The 24,803-nt window shown below is 32.0% G+C and overlaps 1 protein-coding gene across 2 annotated transcripts in view; it reads right to left on the reverse strand.

Annotated features, from left to right (window-relative positions):
* Nucleotides 1-24,803, reverse strand: part of LOC139499158 (uncharacterized) — a 116,634-nt gene that overhangs the window by 17,580 nt on the left and 74,251 nt on the right. For both annotated transcript variants that reach the window (XM_071287839.1, XM_071287841.1), the window contains exons 13-16: nt 23,928-24,188; nt 20,110-20,541; nt 6,744-6,901; nt 4,424-5,695 (exon numbers count right to left, since the gene is read on the reverse strand). In XM_071287839.1, coding sequence (XP_071143940.1) covers nt 4,424-5,695; nt 6,744-6,901; nt 20,110-20,541; nt 23,928-24,188 — 2,123 coding nt within the window. The remainder of the gene's footprint in view (nt 1-4,423; nt 5,696-6,743; nt 6,902-20,109; nt 20,542-23,927; nt 24,189-24,803) is intronic.

Consider the following 24,803-nt stretch of genomic DNA (forward strand, 5'->3'; position numbering starts at 1 on the left):
TTTCTTGTTGCTAATATTATTCTTCTTGTCGCTTCTTGACGCTTTTTGTCTCTACAATTCTTTTTGTCTCTAATTAGTGAGACCACGCATGGCCATTAATACATAAACAAACCGCGACTTGCGATTTGGAACAAGAACGTTTATTAAATGATATGATGAATGGTTCTCCATTTCTTTATGAGAGTACAGTATCAAATATCAGTTTCATAACGGTAAAATATAGAAATACTCCACTTCAGTTCTTGTGACAGAAATAGAATTATCGATCGGCTTTCAGAGAACTCTCGCAAGTTATCAAAATTTGGGAATTCCCTCTGACGTGTTTCTAAATTTATAAAAACACTAAATATAAATACTGTTTAATTCTGATTTTCCGTATTGTTAAAAACACGCATATAAGTCAAGGAAAATATCACACATGAAGATTATGAGTAAAACATTACAGGAAAGTTGTGTATGTTCAATTGTTTTGCTTGTTTTTACCCTTTAAAGCAAGACAATCATAAGAATCTGAGATGTTGCCGAATGTTTAGAATAAAACGAATGACGTGAGGGAGTGTGTCATAGGGTCAATGGTAAAAGTCTACAGATTGCTTGACAGCAATCGTATCCCAAAAAACTAGATTGAGAGCCTGTGTCGCTCACATGTTACTGTATTTACTGATGTTGGCCATCTTGGTTGGTAGGCGGGGTCATTAGACACTTTTAAAAAATAGATACCCTAGTAATGAATGTGGCCAAGTTTGGTTAAATTTGGCCCATAGTTTTAGAAAAGAAGATTTTTGTACAAGTTACAAAAATGACGAAAAGTTGTTCAATATTGACTATAAAGGACTATAACTCCTTAAGAGGTTCTCTGACAATTTTGGTCTTGTTGACTTATTTGTAGATCCTACTTTGCTGAACATTATTGCTGTTTACAGTGTATCTCTATCTATAATAGTATTCAAGATAATAACCAAAAACTGCAAAATTTCCTTAAAATTACCGATTTTAGGGCAGCAACCCAACAACAGGTTTTAGGATTCATCTGAAAATTTTGAGGGGATAGATCTTATTCTGATGGACATTTAAATCTTGAAAGATTTGCCCTAAATGTCTAAGTTTCAAAGATATAAAGCAAAAACTGCATTTTACCACTATGTTCTAATTTTAGCCATGTCGAGCATTTTGTTTTGAAGGTGGGGTCATCGGACACATTTTTAAAACTATATACCACAATTATGATTGTGGCCAAGTTAGTTTAAATTTGGCCCAGTAGTTTCAGAGAAGAAGATTTTTATACAAGTTACAAAAAATGATGAAAAAGTTGTTAAAAGTGACTTTAAAGGGCAATAACTCCTTAAGGGGTTGACTGACAATTTTGGTCATTTTACTTATTTGTAGGTCTTATTTTGCTGAACATTATTGCTGTTTTCAGTTTATCTCTATCTATAATAGTATTCAAGATAATAACCAAAAACTGCAAAATTTCCTAAAAATTACCAATTCAGGGGCAGCATCCCGACAACAGGTTGTTCGATTTGTCTGAAAATTTCAGGGCAGATAGATGTTGACCTGATCAACTATATAACTCATGTCAGATTTGCTCTAAATGCTTTGGTTTTTAAGATATAAGCCAAAATATACATTTTACCCCTGTGTTTTATTTTTAGCCATGGCGGCCATCTTGGTTTGATGGCCAGGTCATCGGACACATTTTTTAAACTAGATACCCCAAGGATGATTGTGGCCAAGTTTGGTTAAATGTGGCTTAGTAGTTTCAGAGGAGAAGATTTTTGTAAAAGTTTACGAACGCCGGACGCCAAGTGATGAGAAAAGCTCACTTGACCTTTCAGATCAGGTCAGCTAAAAAGGAAAACTCAAAAAAGTCAATCAATTGAGAGAAAAACTAAATTCAGTTATACGTTATATACGTTAACCGGGAAATAAATTTGTAAAACAATTCCTTCTAGATACTAGCTCTTGATCAAACACAAGCTTCTGTCCACGTTTGGTACAAATCCAGGATAATTTAAGAAAATTATCAATTTGTTTTAAACTTCAACCATAGAGTGAATATAATTTTAGCTAGCAGAAACGCCAATTTGTTAGTAAAATACAGATACATAGGCATTTCGTTTTACAAAATCTACTTCTGGATACTACCTTCTGATCATAAACAAGATTCAGTAAAAAAAATTTAGAAATCCGGCATTGTTTAAGAAAGTGATTTAAACTTAACCACAGGGTGAATATTTGTGCACACGGCCGATCAGGACAACAAAATGTTGGGATCAGGATGGCTACCTTTTGCGACAAATGTCATAGGCTCGACAGAAATAAGAGTAAATTTAAATTAAAAGTACATGATAAGGGACAGATAAAATTTGAAGATTTTCCACACTGCACACTATTATTTGAACTTTCAAAGGTCCTAAGAAAGAAAGATATGCACATTGGAAAGGGATAAATAAAAGTTGCAAAACTTATTTCCCAACCAACTATAAATAAATATGTTTAAACTAAGAAAGGAAGATATAAGATGAACAGTGACATAACGAACATTGAATTAGATTTAGATTGAAGATTGAATTAACATAAAACTGTTGCTAACAAGAGGAGGAGTTCTTTCGAGAATATGTAAATAAACTCATCATAGATACCAGGACTAAATGTTTAATAAACGCCAGACGCGCGTTTCGTCTACAAAAGACTCATCAGTGACGCTCTAATCCAAAAAAGTTAAAAAGGCCAAATAAAGTACGAAGTACGAAGTTGAAGAGCATTGAGGACCATAATTCCTAAAAGTTTAGCCAAATCCAGCTAAGGTAATCAATGTAAAACACTGTCATTTAATGTCATCCAATCATAATGGCTTCCTTTTGATGTATACGGTATGTTGATATATTATAGTTTGGGATAATAATTCAAAATACTCAAATAATTCAAAAATTGTCAAGTTAAGATTTTAGGTTAAAACACATGAAAAAGAAAAAAAGAAAATCATCACTCTCTCAATAATGAGTCATCTGGTAATTCTTCTGCAAACAAGGAGTTAGATCTTGATATTCTAGTTCAAAAGAAGAGGATCATAGAAAAGATTTACAATACCGACCGATGCTAATTGATAACAATTAATACATTGTATTGCCATATTTACCAGGTAAGGAAAAAATAACAAATGGCATTAATATTACAGCATGAGTATGTGTCAATTTTGAGAAAGAATTCAAATTTTCCAGTGCTGATTGATTTCCAATGATGTATTTTCCATGGATGACATTGATGATCGTTAAAAGTTTTCATGAATAATTGAATATATACTGCAGCTGTGCTATTTGAGCAGTCAAATTGCATTGACCGTATATTTATATGTGATGTACAGTCACTGACCGTATATCACCTTGTTAATGACTTTGACAATGTGTTTCCGTAGAGTTTTATTCATGACGTCAATAAAACATACAGGTTCGCGGAAATTTTACGTCTTCTACTCAAAATGAAGAAATGATGGTTGTTACCCTTAAGGCGGCTCGCGGGTCTAAATGATTTTTTTAAATTTAATATAGGATTTCTCTATATTTTTCTATAAATGAACTTTATCTTATAATTAATAGAAAAATGAAATAAAAAAATGGGGTCACCGTTCATTTACGCTCACAATCTGCTTTCGAAAGAAGCATACATTTTTGTTAATGTCCTTTTTTTCTGTTGAACTAATAGGAGAAATAGCGGTAATATCGAAATAAAAAAAGAACTAAATTACAGAAATCGCTAAAATTTTATAATTATTTAGTTTATGTACAGCTTATTCGAAAACAACAATAAAAAATATAGGTCACCGATGAATTAAAAAAGATATTTCAATTTTAATGCCAAAAAATGGCATTTTTGCACCAAAGGGAGATAATTTGGAGCTTTTTAAGTGATATCTACATTTTAAAAGTCCGCTGGGGCCAACACGAATTGATTTTTTGGAATGATGTTTGTACCACATGATAAAGTAACAACTACTTAAGGTAATAAATAAAATTTGTAATGAAAATTTAATGTTTAATTTTTTTCTGAAAATCTTATACCCGCGAGCCTCCTTAATACTTCATTTAGAACAGTTATAAGAGTTGCAGTATGTAAACAATAACCATACATTGTCTCGAAATATCAATGTTATTTGTACTGGGCTCGAAACAGGTAGAAATGCTCGTCACAGCCTTGCTTTTTACCTGTTTCTAAGCCTTGTACAAATAACATTGATATTTCGAGACAATGTATGGTTATTCTATATATATCATGAATATTTTAAGGTTTTTATCGAATCTGAAAATAGAAATAGTTAATTCAAAATATTACCTTTTCGATATAGAACGTTGACAATATAGTGTTATTTCCTCTGTAGAAACTTACAATCAAATGTGTCTATTTAGTATCAAAAGTCACTTACCCATGGTGCTTTTTTGTGTTGATTTGACCATTCGTCAATGAACATGTGTTTAATTTGACATGTATCACATTGATATTCTGTTATAGGCTTGAACTTGTTTGATCCTGTTACACTCTGTGGCTTTGTAAGGCCACATTCCCAGGTTTTCTCAAATGTTACATTTGACATTTTGAATCTTGTATGCATAATGGCGTTTAATTCCTCCGTCACAAAGTCGGCAATATATTTGTACATATCTTTTTTAATGTCTTCCCCAAATTCCCAAACCTGAATCTGAATAACATTTAGACATGTCATTACAAGTAATTTTCTTAATTTTGTCTCTTGTAACTCAAAGACAGCGGTGCCTTTGAAAAGAGCAATTTGTCTTTTCTTCTGCTCAGTGACAATCTTCTCTGCAATGTGTGAAGATTTTCTTCTTTTTTTCTCCCTCCTGCCTTTGTCCATTTTATGGTCAACCACTTCTGCAAATGTATATTTCCTGTTCAGTGACGCAATCAAATGATTGATAAGGTGTGGTGGTAGGAACCTAAATTTAAAACACAACCAAGTTGATCTTGTATTGATATCTTTCGTTACATTAAGCATTTTATAAATGTCATCTTCCGGTTCTTTTTTAATCATGCAAGGTACATAAATGTCATTAGCACCTTCTGATCTGTTTGGACGTATAATGATATCAAATTTCTCCATTACATTCAGGATATGGTCTTTATGATTACGCAAAATTGGTTTCTGCTTTTTAAATATATCTTCTAAAACCTCCTCATTTAATTTGCCAGTTTCGAAAAATTTGTCCCACAATTCTTGATTTTTAGTAGTAGCATGGAATTTCTTTGCTGTTACTATACATTTGAAAGCATCAGACAACCATTGTGTATCTAAAACAATATATTCCTTAATGTCTGCAAAAAAAACCAAAGTTCTGAGTGCGTGATGAAATTCCAGAAATAAATTAAGTTCTCGCTCACTTAAAGCCTTTGGTAATTTTAAAGACATTTCTCGAACTTCCTGATAAGAAATAATTGGCAACTTTGTCTTCTCTTCTTGAAGCCTCTCTTCAAGCTTAATAAATTTTAAAGGATACTTATTGTTCCATGTATTTAACTTTCTGGCTAAGGTTAAGATGTCTTCCCGTATCTGCTTGAATACACTGTCAGCATCATCTTTATTAGAAATAAAGTATTCACAATTGTCCCTAAAATGTCGACGTTCATCATTTGACAACTGTTTAGTATACTTTAAAAGGTTTTGTCTGCATGCTCCCTCTAGCTACAAAATCAAGTATCTGTTTTGTTTAATAAGTCTAAACGAAAAAATCTCACCAACACATGAAAGCATTTAGCGTATCAAATCCATCCCATCATGAAGCTAAATAAGTAAGTATTCTTATATTGTCAATTACAAATTGATCTGTTGAAATAAGGTGTTTGTTATAGTCACCAATCGACGAGGACAATATGACATATGCTTGAAAGAAGCATTGGTTGTGTTAAATGCTCTTGAAACTTAACTGTAAAACATCTTCGTATAGTTTTCTTTTTTCAATCTTATAACACGTCGCTTAATTGTCTCATTTTCCCATTTTCATAAAATTTTACAAAACACATTTACTTTGAAGATAATAATTTCATGGCATGCTCTATGCGTATGTCAACATTGGTAGGCAATATATTTGTAGAAATCTTTCCACTGAACATTACGAGAAAGAATTATTTCTATTTCCTTAACATTAAAAGAGTTTACTCAACATACAAAGAGCACTTCTGTTTTTGTTTTTGTTTTATGTAATCGCCTTTGCTGTAGGTAGTTTCACATCACATGATTTTAAAATACCTACCAATTATTCATTTTTGACAACAGATTAAAGATTATAATAAATGATAATCTTTAAAAATCGCAAAACTTTAGCCGTACCTAAGTAACAAAATGGATCAATAATTAACTTTGAATGGATACATAATAAGCAATGGCATGGATTTTAAAATGGTTTTAAAAAACACCAAAGTTGTTAGGGCTATGATATTTTTTGAAGCATGACCAATTTAATCATGTAGACCACTAACTATACTACTGATGATGTATTAAACATTATTTTGCATTTACATACAATTTTCAGTGGCATTGAAACTAACAACGCCATGCCAAAAATACAAAAAAAAAAACAACAAATAGAATAATTGATTATATTTTGCTTTACATCCAGTCTAAATATGTCATGGAAGTTGAATATAACAAAAATATAAGAGTCTAATTAAGTCCTATAAAATAAACACGAACAGTAGATGTGTGTTTGAATCCTTAAAAAAATAATATATACATTTCCTGTTTTAGAGTCCACAGCATCTTTCCAAGTGCCAACAATAACTACTGGTGGATCAAGATCCTCTAATGATCTCATTTTGTCATCAGATTCATTTTTGTCGTTTTCCAGTCTACTGTAGCAGTGAATTGAATCCATCCATAATTTGAATAAATCTAAACATTGATTGTAGAATGATTGCAATATGTACATTTATTCAAGTATAAATAAGGCTGACAGTAATATTGTAATAGAGGTGTATGGTGAAACAACTTTACTGATATGTTAACAGGAATCAATATATAAGGATGAGGAAACCCTGCATGAAGTGTCTTTCATTCCGATAGCACTTAAAGGGAAATTCCGTTATGTTGTACTTATCATCTTAATATGTTCGTCTTAACATAAAAAATACAATCACAAAGTTTTATATTTATATTCCTTCTAATAACGGAGAAAATCAAGTATTTGTAACTGTTTTGCTTGACATACGAGAGTGGGTTGTGACGTTTTAGCCCGATTTGTTGAATCCTGGGAAAAAATAAAATCTGTTAAAGTCTTAATTTCTTCTCACAATACTACGTAATTAAAAGCGCACATATGATCGTTGGTTGTAGTTAATAACCACAATATCAAAATAAACGTGTGTGTACCGTTTTGTATTATTGAATAAATCTTCCTATATAATTATATAAATATAAATATTTTCGAATTAATTTCAAAAATTATTGTTGGGATTTTTTCATAAAATATTTTTTGAACATTTTTACTGATCTTGAACTTAACATATTTTACGTTTTATTAACCGTTATAACTTTGATAACCATTTCAATGGAAAATATGTGTGAACAGAGTGTGTATATTATTTTGTAAAGTCATTGTATATTTCTCGATTTGCGTAGAATTGGTTTGAACATTACCTTGCAGTAATTTAGCCTCAGATGTACATAGGTGTGAATTCAAGTGTACACAGCTATGAATGTTGTCATTTCGGCGTCATTTCAAATGAATTAACAGAAAGGGTATAGCGAGTTTAATAGACCGATGACAATAGAGAAACAATAATTTAATTGTATAAATTTATTAAAAATACATTTTTAATTTCGGCAGTGTATGCAACATAAAAATGGAACAATATCCGATAACGTTCTATACAATTAGCATAAAATTAAAATCGAGTTGAAAGAACCTTAAAAATTAAATGTTGCGTTTCCCAAATAAAATTATTGCACATCTGATTTACTTTACGGGAATTTGTTTACCTGTGTGTTTGAATCTGGCGATTTTTAAATGCTAAGTATCGCAAATCTTTCGCAATTTTAAAGTGTTTAATTGAACAAAATACAACAGTGCAACTAGCATGATTTTCTTTTTAACATTTCGTTCTTACTTATTAAAATTAATCTGACAATCACTAACTAAATTATTTGTGAAAAGAACTCTAATTATCGTTTATTTCATTAATGGATATACATGTATTATAAATCTTATCTTATACATTATTTTGTTTGAGGATTTTTTTTACAAGTTTGTTTTATATTCTATGCATGATAATTGTGTGCAATGTTGAACAGGATAGCGGTCAATTATCCAAATCAGTAGTTCGGTAGTTGTAATAAAAGGCATATCTTAGTAATGTATAACTGCTGTTGACGATTTTATATAGATTAATTCGTCCCAACCTCATTGTTCTTGAAACAATCTTTACTTGTATACTTGTAAGTTTTCTGACGTATAAGTGCCATTGAGGATGAGTTCAAGAGGTCCTCTCTGCCAGAAAAAGCAGACTAGTAGCGTTTCGTTATGATTGTTTGGACAGACGAGGCCAACCACTTGTATACAGATAACCAGAATTTCCATACAAGCTTATGTTGTCAACACCATCAGAGAAGAGTTCCCATCGTCGAATGTGGTACATGAAGGCTTCCAAGAATGTACAAGTGGCATGTCTGACTCTAAACGGACTTAACAGTGACCTATAGACATCGACCGCTAATTTTTCTTGATATTTGAAACTGCATGCATATATACGTTTTTGATAGTGATTATTTATCTTGTGTCTGACGAAAACTAAATGCCTGCATGGTTATATCGTTCGTTTTGGTTAGGTGAGTGTTCTCTCAAAAAATAAAGTAATTTTTATATTCCACAAATATATACCACGAAGAAGCTCTGAAGGTATATACTACTCCCATTTTGTTTGGGTGTTAAACATTTATGTTTACAGCAATATTTAATGAATAAAATGATGATGGTAGAAAGAACTAGAGGCTCTAAAGAGCCTGTGTCGCTCACCTTGGTCTATGTTAATATTAAACAATGTACACAGATGGATTCATGACAAAATTGTGTTTTGGTGATGTGTTTGTAGATCTTACTTTACTAAACATTTTTGCTGCTTACAATTATCTCTATCTATAACAGTAGTTTCTGTGGAAAATATTGGTGAAAATCTACAAATTTTGTGAAAATTATTAAAAAATGACTTTGAAGGGCAATAACTCCTTAGGGGGTCAATTGACTATTTTGGTCATGTTGACTTATTTTTAGTTCTTACTTTGCTGTACATTATTGCTGTTTACAGTTTATCCCTATCTATAATAATATTCAAGATAAAAACAAAAAAAACCAGCAAAATTTCCTCAAAATTACCAATTCAGGGGCAGCAACCTAACAACCGATGATCCAATTCATCTGAAAATTTCAGGGCAGATAGATCTTGACCTGATCAACAATTTATCTTCGTGTCAGATTTACTCTTAATGCTTTGGTTTTTGAGTTATAAGCCAAAAACTGCATTTTACCCCTATGTTCTATTTTTAGACGTGGCGGCCATCTTGGTTGGTTGGCCGAGTCATCGGACACAATTTTTAAACTAGATACCCCAATGATGATTGTGGCCAAGTTTCAATTAAGTTTCAGAGGAGAAGAATTTTCTAAAAGATTACTAAGATTTACGAAAAATGGTTAAAAATTGACTATAAAGGGCAATAACTCCTAAAGTGGTCAACTGACCATTTTGGTCACGTTGACTTATTTGTAGATCTTACTTTGCTGAACATTATTGCTGTTTACAGTTTATCTCTGTCTAAAAAATATTCAAGATAATAACCAAAAACAACAAAATTTCCTTAAAATTACCAATTCAGGGGCAGCAACCTAACAATGGAATGTCAGATTCATCTGAAAATTTCAGGGCAGATAGATCTTAACCTGATAAACAATTTTACCCTAATCAGATTTGCTCTAAATTCTTTGGTTTTTGAGTTATAAGCCAAAAAATGCATTTTACCCCTATGTTCTATTTTTAGCCATGGGGGCCATCTTGGTTGGTTGGCGGGGTCACCGGACACAATTTTTAAACTAGATACCCCAATGATGATTATGGCCAAGTTTGGTTAAATTTGGCCCAGTAGTTTCAGAGGAGAAGATTTTTGTAAAAGTTAACGCCGGACGCAGGACGACGACGACGACGACGACGACGACGGACGACGGACGACGGACGCCAAGTGATGAGAAAAGCTCACTTGGCCCTTTGGGCCAGGTGAGCTAAAAATGAGCGTCATGTGGCAAATATTACATAATCTCGAACCATGCATAGTTGTCAATTTGTATTCCAATACAACCATATTGAGTAGCTAGTTACAGGATTCTTATGTCGTTTTACTGTAAGATGTATAAAAGGTTCTCTCTCTCTCTCTATATATATATATATATGAATATAATTATTTTCTGTGACTGTATCTTACATTAATTTGTAGGATCCTTTACTATAGATAATTTAGCTGATCTGTAAACAATAACATCTTCATGCCTTATATATCATGTACTGTAGTACGCCGCTAGATTAAAACTGACGTGGAAAGGTAACACATGCCCACCGAAAGCTCTTTTATTGAGAGCCCAGGTGGTCGTGTGGTCTAGCGGGACGGCTGCAGTGCAGGCGATTTGGTGTCACGATATCACAGTAGCATGGGTTCGAATCCCGGCGAGGGAAGAACCAAAAATTTGCGAAAGCAAATTTACAGATCTAACATTGTTGGGTTGATGTTTAGACGAGTTGTATATATATATATATGGTCCAAAGGGTAAGATTCGAAGTATTAAAACATTGAGGTTTAAAAAGTCTTTTTGCAAAAGCTATTATGTTAAGGTATAACATATGTGATAGGCTTTACAATTTACCGGTAGTCGGAAGTAATTTTTTCTAAATTAACAAGTCCGACCAAGTAATAATTGCTGTAAAGGTAATTTATGTTTTGCTAATATTATAGTTCATGTAAAATGAATTTTTAACAATTCGGAGCGTATTGAATATTTGGATAATTGGTGTAGATTGCCGTTCACACCAATGTTACAACCTCCCTTACATTTGTCATTGAAAATTAAAAAAATCCCTTATTCGTTCATTGTCGGAATATGCCGCATTTATTTGCATAAGCTTAAATCTAAATGCGAGAGAAATGCAATGCTCGCCGAGCTTTCTCCTTTTCTATATTTTCCTACAATATGCAGTACGAACTTATGTGTTAGCAAACAATTTATAGTTAACGCATGAAAACATGTATCTCTATTTTATCGACGTTACTTTTCATTAAAATCGATGGCGGCATGTTAACGGGGATCACAAAGTAAACTGCCGAATAAACAATGATTCGAATTGTATCCGTTCGCTTCAAATAGAAGCAGGATAAGTATGCCTTTACTGTTTTGTATTTATATAGTAAAATGTTCGACTGTAGGATACTAGTCCTTTTTTCAGCACTTGAAAAAAATAAACATTGTGGTTCAGCCGACAAAGAACGGTTAAATGCAATCAATTACTCGTTAGTCATGGACATATGGTGTAAAAGTTGTTAATCAAATATTCCTAATATTTTCCGGTATGTTCATTTTTAGTTTGTATAAACAACTGTTAACGTCATTATCGAACTACGTTTTTACGTCTATATTTTCCCGGACCATCGCATTTTAGCGTATGGAACCACGTACTTTAGCATAGACCATCGCACTTTAGCCTAACCATCGTACTTTAGCGTCCCCATCGCACTTTAGAGTCCTACATATATATATGGTATGTAACAATAATCAAACGTCTATAGGCAATAACTAAACGGGTATGAAGATTTTTTTATACAGTTTACACAATCATTAATAAAGAAACACAGCAACACTACGATATAACAAATGGAAAACTTAATCATTTTTAAGTTATAACCATGCCGCTATGCAGACATCAAGTAAGTGCACGTGAATATCAATTAGGAACACGATGTGTGATTTTGTATAACTAAAAATATCAAAGCGAGCAATAACTTTGTCATGCAAACATTTGTTTCCCAATGTGCCTCTCTTTTTATATCCGCTTCTTTGCAATAACTAGTTCCCATTTTCGTCGATCATTCTCTTTATTTTTTCTCTATTCGCTTATATATTGTTTTCAATATGCCACTCTATCTACACTTCTTAATTTTGATACAATGACAAATTCCCGTGTCATCCTAATCCTTATAAAGATATAGTGGACATAAGACCAAAAAAACGGAAAGAAATAGAAGGGATTCTCAGATTTTCTTCAAGTGACTATAAGTGTTGCATTACTGTATCTGCATCTTTGTCAATCGACAAAAGCTTTTATTTGCATGAAGATTTTTTTCTTCACAAAAAGGCTCTATAATCATGACAAAACATTATCTATTTCTCAAAAATTTCAAAGTTCATGTTTATGATTTTTTTAAACTTATTGTCAGACACAAATATGTGGTTCAATAAATGTTACCCGTGCACACTGGGTACATCAATAAAGAGACCATGCATTAACCTGTCACTGTTTAATTGTGTCATACGAATTTAAGTCGACAGGATGTCACTGGAATACACAGGGACATGTATCGAATATACGTCTTTGGAATACCTAGCTGAATTTGTCACTCTGGCATTACATCTAACAATAATTCTAACATACCTTTTGTCAATTCGGGAGGAAGCCAAAATATATATTTAATAAGATAACGAACTAAAATTTAAAAAGGAAACAAAACCTATACATTTTTCACTGAATATACCAGATAGGGTCACACATGTTACTGTAAAGTGTCTTTACAAATGACCGTTCTGAGTTGATTCCAAATATCATTCAAAGATTAGTTCAAAAAAAGAGATCTTTTAATAAAGAAATTGAAATATTCGATATGTAGATATTTACATTTCTATAACCTGGCAGTGGAAATATTATATTACATTTGTATATCAACATATTATGTCCAAGCTAAAGCTCTTCCTAACATCGCTCCTTGTCAATAGCTGTTGAATAACATAATTAAAAAAAATGTTATTTATAATTGTATAACTTTATTAATTTGAAAAAATTACCTTGTCTATATACGTAAATTCTTGATATAAATCAATGTACTTTAAATTAAAGAGGCATACTAATGAATCTTGTGTATATCATTGATTGTTACAATAACAAGTGCTGCATTAATTTTGTCTTTCTTTTAATTGAAACTTTCTCCCTCATCAAATCTATATATTTGTTTATCAACGAGATCTTATTATATAAGGATTTGATAACTATAGCTATCAGCACTGCTAGGTTATTTTGTTATTAAAAGAATATAATTACCAATCTCCCTCAAAAGAAGGCTGCACAACCATGCATTGCATGTCTTTCTTGTGTTGTGGGATCGGGAAAACTATGTAGACTTTTGTAATAACCTTGTTTGACCCTACACTTAGTAAGACATTTTTACACTGTCTATGGCAATACCTGATTGATTGATGATAACGCACGGTCGGTAATCCCCGAATCTGTTTGTTCTTTGTGGTTTATAGATATCACCAGAAGTCAAGTGACATTTTATATGGGACATGCCGACAAGATGGCGATTTCGAAGAGCTGATAATTAATTTTAAAAATCGATTTTGACCTCTTAAAATACAGAATTAAACCTTTTTTATTGATGAACATGTGGTTTATTATGCTTCAAGAACAAAATATCAATTTTTCATTTTTTTGCGGAGTTTCCCTTTAAATACTGTTCCTACCTTGTGTTGCTGCTGTGAAACGGATACAATGAAATAGGAGATATTCACTAGATTATGTCTTAATTGTATGGTTTATATATTCAGGAAGTTGGAATTTTCTTCTTAGGATTTGTGACACCAGTTAAATTATGAATATATTAGTTTATGGATTTTTAAAATTATTTTTATAATATTTCTTTATTGTGAAAATTTAGGCAAACAAGAAATAAAAGACCTTTGGCTCATGCTTTTAATGCCTTTTTGAATAAATAAAGGGGGTGTGATATGGTAATGAGACAACAACCCCCTTTATACAACAAATTGTCAGAATGACAGCAAACCTGATTTTCCTGCATGGAAATGGTATTTGCAAATCTTTTTTTTTTTAATAATTATTCAGTTTATTGCACAATTGGTTGTTAACAAATACCCTAAAGGTACAACTATCCCAAATAGGCTTATCTCTGTGTGTGGATTATCAAATAAACCAGGGGATTCACAAGTTAGATAAACTTATTATAAATTTCAAAAGTGGTTAATAGAATATTACAATCTATATAGTTTACAAAATTTGCATAGTAACAAATCCGGAAAACAAACGTTCTCTCTGTTTACGTTTTTCTACTTATCTTAATTGTATATCACGTGGTATAGATGTTTATTATGTATCTCGAACACATGTATTTTAATCATATTTGTATGTTGGAATATTCTTAACTTATTAGGTAAGTTTTAAATTAAATGAAATAACTGTTGTTGTTTTTTTATCGATAACTTGTACGCGCTACGAAATACTGAAAGCTTGAAGCATTATATGAGTATTTATCAATCATTGATGACATTCTGATGGTAAGTTAACCTGATCAAAAACATAGATAAAGAATGAGTTTTTGTTATACTTTTTATAAAGTATTGCCAATGGTTTCGTGTAAACAGGGAAAGAGTTTACATAAAACATAAATGAAAAACATAATATTGCTATACGAGTATAATGTCTCAACTTTCACATAAACAGAGACACACATATACAGTACTTGCAATCTTAGGCGTTACTGTTTGACGTGAACTGGACTGATCGGTGACGGATATTTGTTTGATCGATGAGTGATCGGTGACCCGTATGATCCGTCAGATAAGTCAAATAACCTATGTGAGAGTTACCGTGACAACGGTCAGCGATCAATCAGTAAATTAAATTCATGCACAGATCGGACGGATACGTATATTTAAAAAATTCTTATGTAAATCGAACTCGACAGTGTTTACAATCGATGAACGCGGACCTCTACAAAGACACCTTAATTTGTAATAAAAAAAAATGAAAATAGTATAACAGTAGAAGATGCATAGAGCGTTAAATTGTTTGTGTTAATTAATATAATTAATATACATAATTGTATAATATGTCTCTGTTAACATACACTTCTCCCTACGAAAATGGTAATGTGTCCGCCATGGGATTTTTTTAACTTTTTATAGTTTCGAATAGGTTGTTTTTTTCATGAAATTAAAATAATGTCAAAGAAATAATATTAAAATTTTGTTCGCATTGTTTAGAATTGCTAAATTTATTTGAAATCAGTTATTTCAAACATCTCGAGATAAGTCTTTTAATTAGAATTTAGAAAAAATTAAATTTAAGGTGTTTAAACTTTTATTTTTGTGGAATAAGAATGCAGTTATTGCTTTATTTTGATACAAATTATTAACCTCAATATGATTTCAGTACTTTTTATTCATGGGGATTAGTTGTTTCTCATAATATATGTTTACTTTAAGGAAAAAGATACTAAATTGTTGTACGCGTTGCCTAAAACGCAAATATTTTTTCTCATATTGGAAAATATTGTAACTTCAATTGCTATCAGTTGTTATAAATGCTTTTTTATTACCAATTTTGTTTAAAATGTGAATATTTGAAGGATAGGTATGTGTTTATTTTTGATCTTGTTGAACCAGAATGCAATCAGTTCTTCATTTGAATGAAAATTATTGAACACAGATTCCACTGTACCCTCTCAGCAATCGAGGGGTGCTCCGTTCACGGAGGGATCTTAGTACATACATACATACATACATAGTCCGAGATTATTCTAACGTACAAATTGGCTGTTTAGCCAGACAATATATGGTGTTGTCCAACGGACACAGCTTGTCAGGCAAAATAGCCGTTGGATGTCAGAGTAATCTTGGACTACAACAGACATAGATAGAGCTATTTGTCTTGGATGAAATTGATATTAAATTCACATGATTTAAAAAAAAATGATATATTAATCTTATTTTCAAATTGATAAAAACCCATATCCCCTTGTTAGTTTATTGACATGCACTTAGAACACTTTTGTAATGGACAATTTAAGACTTCCAATATTCGAGACCAAAGTGGTGGTGGCCTGCAAATAATCATAACGCATGTATTATTGGTGCAATCACTTTCAGTTTGAGATACATTTAGGTTTCAGGGGCAAAAGGAAAATGCCAAATCAGAATAATGCATGTGAATGTGGTTTAAGGACATAATGTATGTTAAGGGAATGTTTCATGACACTGAGATCAACATGCACAGCAGATTGCTATAAATATTTTACTCAAGATGTTGTTGAATTATTCACCTCACTCATTATGTTGACCTTCTTTTGGATAAATATTTCTGACTAGATGCCGAGCAGCCAATAAACAATCACTTCTGTATATGAAAATAACTGCATCAAATGTATTAAATATTTTGCTAGGGCATTTTTTGAAATATATTATGTACATAGTTTAATTGTATTCCATACAATATATTTACCTAACTTACATAGTTTCTCTCGTTAAACTTTCTCCATTTTGCCTCCTTTTTATTTACTTTTATACACATGAGTGAATTTGAATAAAAATTCACACAGTTATAGCTTATTTGACAAAAATGATCAAAGTTATACTAAATAAAAGTTTACCAGAAAGTTGGGTATGGTATAGACTGTACTACAGGCACAAATACATCAAATTATATACATAAGAGCATGTTTCACTTCCATTTTCTTTGAATTTATCCTGTTTTAACAGGTACACAAATTTCTAAATTGCACAATTTTAAAAAATATTATACCGCTCGCTCCACTTGTAGAGCACCCGCCTCAACAAAACTTATTTTCAAGAATTTTTGTTGGAGATTTTGTCCAAAGAACTATAAATCAAATTTGTGTGGCCTAAGAATTAAAATACTTAAACTTTCATTTTTGTGGAATAAGAAGGCAGTTCTTATTTTATTTTGATACAAATTATTAACCGCCATCAGTACTTTTTGTTTTTCAGGATTGGTTGTTTCTTGTACAATATGTTTACTTTAAGGAAAAAGTTACTAAATCTGTGTATGCGTTGCCTACATTTTTGTAAAATGCAAATATTTTTTCTCTCATATTGGAAAATATTGTAACTTCAATTGCAATCTGTTGTAATAAATGCCTATTATGACTAATTTTGTATAAAATGTGAACATTTGAAGGATAATAATGTGTTTACTTTTGATTTTGTTAAACCAGGATGCAAGTATTTCTTCATTTTGAATAGAAATTATTGACCACCATTTGATTGTTGTTCTTTATATAGTTTAGGTTGTTTTTCATAAAATTTAAAGAATGTCAGAGAAATCATACTAAAATTTTATTCGCATTGTTTAAAATAACAAAAAATTTTCTTCTTTTTATCAAAAATGATACTATTTTTTTAAAATCAGTTATTTTTACCATCTTGAGACAATTCTTTTAATTAGAATTGAGATATAATGAGAATTAAAATACTTAAACTTTTATTCTTAAGGAATAAGAATGCAGTTATTGCTTATTTTGATACAAATTATTTCAGTACTTTTTGTTCATCAGAATTGGTTGTTCTTCATAAATAATGTTTACTTTAAGGAAAAAGATATTAATTTTTTGTACACGTTGTCTTAAATGCAAATATTTCTTGTCATATTGGAAAATAATGTAACTTCAATTTCAATCCGTTGTTATAAATGAATGTTATATGTTTTTTGTAGAAAATGTGAATAATTCAAGAATAAATCTGTTTAAAGTTTTTGTTTTTGTTAAACAAACATGCAACTATTTCTTTATTTTATGGAATATATTGACCACCATTGGAATTTTGTACTTGTTATTGTTTAGGACTGTTTTTTTATTATTAAGGTTAAAAAGACTATTAGAAAATTATAATGTAATGTTGTTTGATTGTTAAAAATAATTCACATTTCTTTTAAAAAAAACCAGCATTTTTTTTGTAATTTGTTATTTTAAAGGCTTCGATTGTGACAAGAACATAGAAAGTCAGTGATTGTGATAAGTTTGTTTTTTTTAAATTTATGTTGATAAGGATACAAAAAATTAAATTATTGAAAACAATAGACTAAAATTTTCAATAACTGATCCTTTTATTTTGTTTACAAAAATTTATGAAAATTGTTAAAAATTGACTATAAAGGGCGATAACTCCTTAAAGGGTCATTTGAAATTTTTGGTTTGTTAACTGAATTGTAGACCTTTCTTTGCTGAACATTATTGCTGTTTACAGTTCATCTCTATCTATAATAATATTCAAGATAATAACCAAAAACTGCAAAATTTTATTTAAAATTACTATTTCGGGGGCAGAAACCCAACAAGGGGTTGTCTGATTTGTCTGAAAGGCAGATAGATCTTGATCTGATAAACAATTTTATTTATTGACAGATTTGCTCTAAATGCTTTGGTTTCAGAGATATAATCCAAAATCTACATGTCACCCCTATGTACTATTTTTAGCCATTGTGGCCATCACAACGACAGCAAACCGCATTTATTAACATTCATGTGTGTCCTGGCAATATCACAAGAATCATAACTGATGAACGGTGAAAGAGAAATTCTTCAATATCAAATTTGACCTCCATTTTGTCATCAGTATCATCATATTAAAATTTGAAAAGCTTAGGTTGAATGGTTCATGAGTAAATGCAACAACATGAATGGAAATGTCATTTTTCAATCTTTTAAGAACCATAACTCCTGAACGGTAAAAGTCAAAATCGACATTATTAAACTTGACCTCCATTTTGTCATCAGTAACAACATATTAAAATTTAAAAAGCTTTGGTTGAATGGTTCATGAGTAAATGCACGGACAACATTTGGTTGCCGCCCGCCAACCCGTACATTACCAAATCAATAACCGACATTTTTGACACAAAAATCCGGTTAAAAATTGAATGTAAAGGGCAACAACTCCTAAATAGTTATCAAAAGTACCAGGATTATAATTTTATACGCCAGACGCGCGTTTCGTCTACATAAGACTCATCAGTGACGCTCAGATAAAAATAGTTAAAATGCCAAACAAATACAAAGTTGAAGAGCATTGAGGACCCAAAATTCCAAAAAGTTGTGCCAAATATGGCAACGGTAATCTACTCCTTGGGTAAGAAAATCCTTAGTTTTTCGAAAAATTCAAAGTTTTGTAAACAGAAAATTAAAAAAAAATGACCATATAATTGATATTCATGTCAACACCGAAGTGCTGACTACTGGGCTGGTGATACCCTTGGGGACGAAATGTCCACCAGCAGTGGCATCGACCCAGTGGTGTAAATAGTTATCAAAAGGACCAGGATTATAATTTTATACGCCAGACGCTTAAGGGATTCATTGACAATTTTGGTCATGTTTACTTATTTGTAGACCTTACTTTGCTGTACATTATTGCTGTTTACATTTTATATCTATCTTATAGTATTGCAGATAAAAACCCAAAACTGCAAAATTGGCTTAAAATTACCAATTCAGGAACAGCAACCCAACAACGGGTTGTCTGATTTGTCTGAAAATTTCAGGGCAGATAGATTCTGACCTGGTGAAGAATTTAACCCCCATGTCAGATTTACTCCAAATGCTTTAATTTCAGAGATATAAGCCAAAAGTTGCATTCTATTTTTTAACCATGGAGGCGGGTCATTAAACACATTGTTCTAGATACCCCAATGATGATTGCAGCCAAGTTTGAATAACTTTGGCCCAGTAGTTTCAGAGGAAAATATTTTAGTAAAAGTTAACGACGGGCCAAGTGATGAGAAAAGCTCACTTGACACTTTTGGCCAGGTGAGCTAAAAATACCAAATACCACTTTATTACTTATTGATGATTGATTGATCAATTGTTTGTGTTTCACCCTTTACAGCACTACTGGCGATATCGTGGAGGAAGCAGGAGTACAACACACCTGCATGGTGCGTAGTTGGAACTCACAACTTTAACTATTACAGGCTAAGGGTACAATAGATGAATAACTTAGATACATTGGCCACCGATGGCCGTATAAAATAATGATCTATATGAAATATTACCTTGTGCTTCTTTGTCGTTAGCCTCAGTGAGATTTGTTACTACAAGATAAATTGCATCTGAAGACAGAAAAGTTTGATGTGTGTGGTAAAATTCCTCATCTCCTCCAAAATCCCATAGCAATAATGTGGCATACTCCTCTTTGTCATCAAAATTAACTTTGGACATTTTTTCAATATCCCCTTTTGCCCATTCAGATGACTGGTTTGACTGCTGGGAAGTTACTGGAGGTTCTGCTGATTCTGGAGATTTAATCATTTTTGGCTGCTGGGGTACTGCCTTTGATTCCTTTGATTCATCAAAGCTTGTTGCTTGTGTGCTGTCCTTGATTGCTATGTTAGGTTCAACTGGTTCTCCAATTGTTTCATTGTCCTGTAGTTTTTCATGTAAATGTTTTCGTAGTCTAGCATGTGATTCAGTGTCTTCATTGTTTCCTATCATTAGAAAATAAAAATAGAAAGTTCATTTCTGAGTAAGAAGAAATAAGAAAAAGTATAGGACAAAGGAATAAGGTAGATTATTTAAATGAGGAGTATTCTGATAATTTTTTCAGTAGATTTTGTCTTGCTGATAATTTTTGCTATATATCGTTTGTTCCCATCGATTATAGTTTTCAAGATAATATGCAATAAAAAAATCGATATCACTAACAGAAAGCTGAATACTAAAATTTATGATAAAAGGGATGATTTTTCATTTCCTATCGTTAATTATCCATTTTTAGATGGTGACGTTCCCTTGTTACCATCTTACGGTGTTTATATATCTCAACTTGTACGATTCACTCGTGTATGTAACAATGTTTTAGATTTTAACGAGAGAAATTTATGTATTACTGAAAACTTATTACACCAGGGTTTTCGATATCACAAACTAGTCAAAACATTTACTAAATTTTATCATCGGTATAAAGACATCATTCGTAAATAAAGCTCAACATGCAGACTTCTTATACATTCAGGTATTTCACATACAATTTTTTTATAAAGCACAAAGGTGTCAGTATTCACCTCAGAGACTTACAAAACCTTTGAATAGACTTATTAAGAAGGGATATAATTACGATACTGTTGTCAAGTCATTAAAGATTGCATATTTTGGCATTAATATTGAGTCACTGAGAAGGTCTTTGCGTCGGTACTAAACACATTTATTCTAAAAACAGTTGTTGGCATGACACGGGTTATGTTCTTCTCATATATGTTATGATGGTATGATACTAAACCCCTAACGGGAAGGATTGTGCCTGATGTTCATATGATGAAATCATAATCTTTCAGTCAGTTTAATTGAAGTCTGGAGCTGGCATGTCAGTTAACTGCTAGTAGTCTGTTGTTATTTATGTATTATTGTCATTTTGTTTATTTTCTTTGGTTACATCTTCTGACATCAGACTCGGACTTCTTTTGAACTGAATTTTAATGTGCGTATTGTTATGCGTTTACTTTTCTACATTGGTTAGAGGTATAGGGGAAGGGTTGAGATCTCACACACATGTTTAACCCCGCCGCATTTTTGGCCTGTCCCAAGTCAGGAGCCTCTGGCCTTTGTTGGTCTTGTATTATTTTAATTTTAGTTTCTTGTGTACAATTTGGAAATTAGTATGGCGTTCATTATCACTGAACTAGTATATATTTGTTTAGGGGCCAGCTGAAGGACGCCTCCAGGTGCGGGAATGTCTCGCTACATTGAAGACCTGTTGGTGACCTTCTGCTGTTGGTTTTTTTATTTGGTCGGGTTGTTGTCTCTTTGACACATTCCCCATTTCCATTCTCAATTTGAATAAAACCAAACTAAGAGCCTGTGTTCTCATAGGGGTCAATTTGCATCATTTAACATTACAGACTAGATGTATGGATGGAAGTATGGTTGTTTAATTTCCAGTGGCAAATAAAGTGCATATCCAAGACGAAAACATGATTAACTAGATCAAATTGAGATGGGAGCCATCTCTGTGGGTCCTGCTGTGAATAATGTGTGGTAACAAAATTGGAACTTTATCATTGCAAATAGCGTCGTCAACTGAAACCAAAGTTTTTGACCTTGACCTTTGACCGAAAAAGTTGTATATATACAGTATGACACACCCTTTGGTGTTGGTTAATATACCTGTCAAGTATAAACTTTGAAATCATGACAGTTTTCAAGATATAGAGTGGACACGATCTTTACCATAGGACATGGGGTTGTCAACTAACACCAAAGTTGTTGACCTTGAACTTTGACCTAGGAAGTTGTACATACATTATGACACACCATCTGGTGTTGGTTAATATACATGTCAAGTATAAACTTTGAAATCGTAATGGTTCTCTACATATAGAGCAGACACAATGTGTTATGGACAGACGGACAGACTGATCACTATAGGGTGTCCTCCATTTGGCGGGGGCCTAATCAATATAAAACATAAACCCTACTTTGAACTAGACTGATACACTGAGCTGGATTTTTTTTGTGCTTGTTTACAAGGTAACAGTCCAGATTCTTTGCTCTTGTCCTTTAATGCTTTGTGGTTAGCACAGAAGCAGCAAATACCAATTTTGGTGTGATCCAGTCAGAGTTCGAACCCATAACCTCCTGCACTCAAGTCAAGCATGCTACTAAGATACCACCGATGCGGTTTTGGAGACTATTTGTGAGAATATCATCAATATGTTTATCTTCAACAATCAAGCAAGGATAAACATTTTCATTTAAAGGCACTAACTCATATAAAGGGTTGACCAACAATTTCTAAAATTAAACTTGTTTGTAGATATACTGCCGATTATAGTATCATTCTAACAAACAAAAATGTAAAAATGGTAAAAAAGGTCATTCCGTAATTTGATTTTTAGTAGATCTTGTATTACTAATCATTTCTACTTTTAAAATTTCTATCGATCTATTATAGTGTTAAGGATAATAGGTAAAAATATCAAAAAAGGTAAACACTATAAATAAAATAGAGATAAAAGAATTCAAACCCACAAGTTGAAAAAAGGACAATTCAATGACCAAAAAAAAACCTGAAGAATGCATAACACGAACCCCACAGAAAACTGGATGCGACCTCAAGTGCTCAAGAAGGATAAGCAGAGTCTACTGCACATATGGCACTCATCGTGTTTCTCATATAAGTACAAACCCAGTGATATGTCTAATTTGGTAGTAACCTTCAATGGAAAGATTTGGGAATTTGGTTACGACAATAGAAACATATCTGTTGTCATTTGTATAACAGTCAATCAACTCGTGGTGTTGTCCATTAGTCAAGATATGAAGCTGACTTAACTTTATCTATTATATTCTTTATTTCAGATTCGATGGGATAAATCAGCATGAATATATTACCATCGCTTAATTTTGCAAAATCTCAAGACATCTTGATATTTGCCTCGAGCGTCACTGATGAGTCCCAGTCCACTGCTCAAAATGGCCAAATTTGTAACTTAGGATGAACATCTCGTTTTAAGAGATGACAAACATTTCCAACAATTCTATTTATTGTAGATAGTGTCTGGTTGATTACTTTTGCTGGTCAGAGTTTTTCTTTTTTTTCATTATAGTTTTCAAGGAAAAAGGCAAAACCATGTTGGTAAAAAATAGCCATTTAAGGGATCTAACTCATAAACGGAGCATTTTATTTCATTTTTTATATTTGATTGCCATGTTGGTTAGAAGGATCACAAGATATATTTCATAACTACTATAAAATGTACGACAGAACAATTCGAACTTCATTACTTGGAACTCTTGCCAAAAGTTTGAATATTCAAAACTGTATATTGTTGAGAATAGAAAAAAATATTTGTTTTTTTGATTGTCAACATCATACCATCTAATTTATTCCATATGCCATCATCAGACTTCGCTTTGCATTTAATTTTGTGAATTTCGATTCCATTTGTACTGTTTACATCTTGTATGTCTTCACCAAACAATCTTCTAATCAATGATGTCTTTCCGGCACCTTTTTTTCCAACCACTACTAAACGTATGTCTCTCTTTAATTCATTGCCTGACTGAAGTAATTTGAGGTACAAATCAATTGATCTTTTGTCCGCCATTAATTTTATTTCAGTTGGAACTATATCATCTACAAAGAAGAACATCATAACTGTTTTCTACTCGATTAAGTATAACTAGTCTTTTCTGTTCCATGTTTTTATTGTATGTTAATATTTAATGTTCAGTTTAAAGCAAACTAATTGCACTTTTGTTTCATCAGAATCTTTCATTTTGATTGGCTGACAGTAGATAAACTCATCATAGATATCAGGACTAAATTTAGTATATACACCAGACGCGCGTTTCGTCTACAAAAGACTCTTCAGTGACGCTCGAATCCAAAACAGTTAAAAAGGTCAAATAAAGTACGAAGTTGAAGAGCATTGAGGACCAAAATTCCTAAAGATTTTGCCAAATTCAGTTAAGGTAATCTATGCCTGAGGTAGAAAATCCTTAATGTTTCAAAAAATTCAAAAATTTCTAAACAGTAAATTGATAAATATAACCATAACTATGACAATTCATGTCAGCACAAAAATAGAATAGTGGCATTAACAAATTATGCCATATAACAGGTTTTTTTAGCAGGTGTAAAAGTTTGCAATTTGAGGGCTAAAAAACAGTATAGAAAAATTTTGGCGGATTCTTAAATTCAAATTACAAATTTTGGCGGAATCTGAAATGGTTGCAGTTAAAAAGTTGT

The sequence above is a fragment of the Mytilus edulis genome, chromosome 12 (assembly GCF_963676685.1).
Source record: "Mytilus edulis chromosome 12, xbMytEdul2.2, whole genome shotgun sequence".
NCBI classification, from domain to species: Eukaryota; Metazoa; Mollusca; class Bivalvia; order Mytilida; family Mytilidae; genus Mytilus; species Mytilus edulis.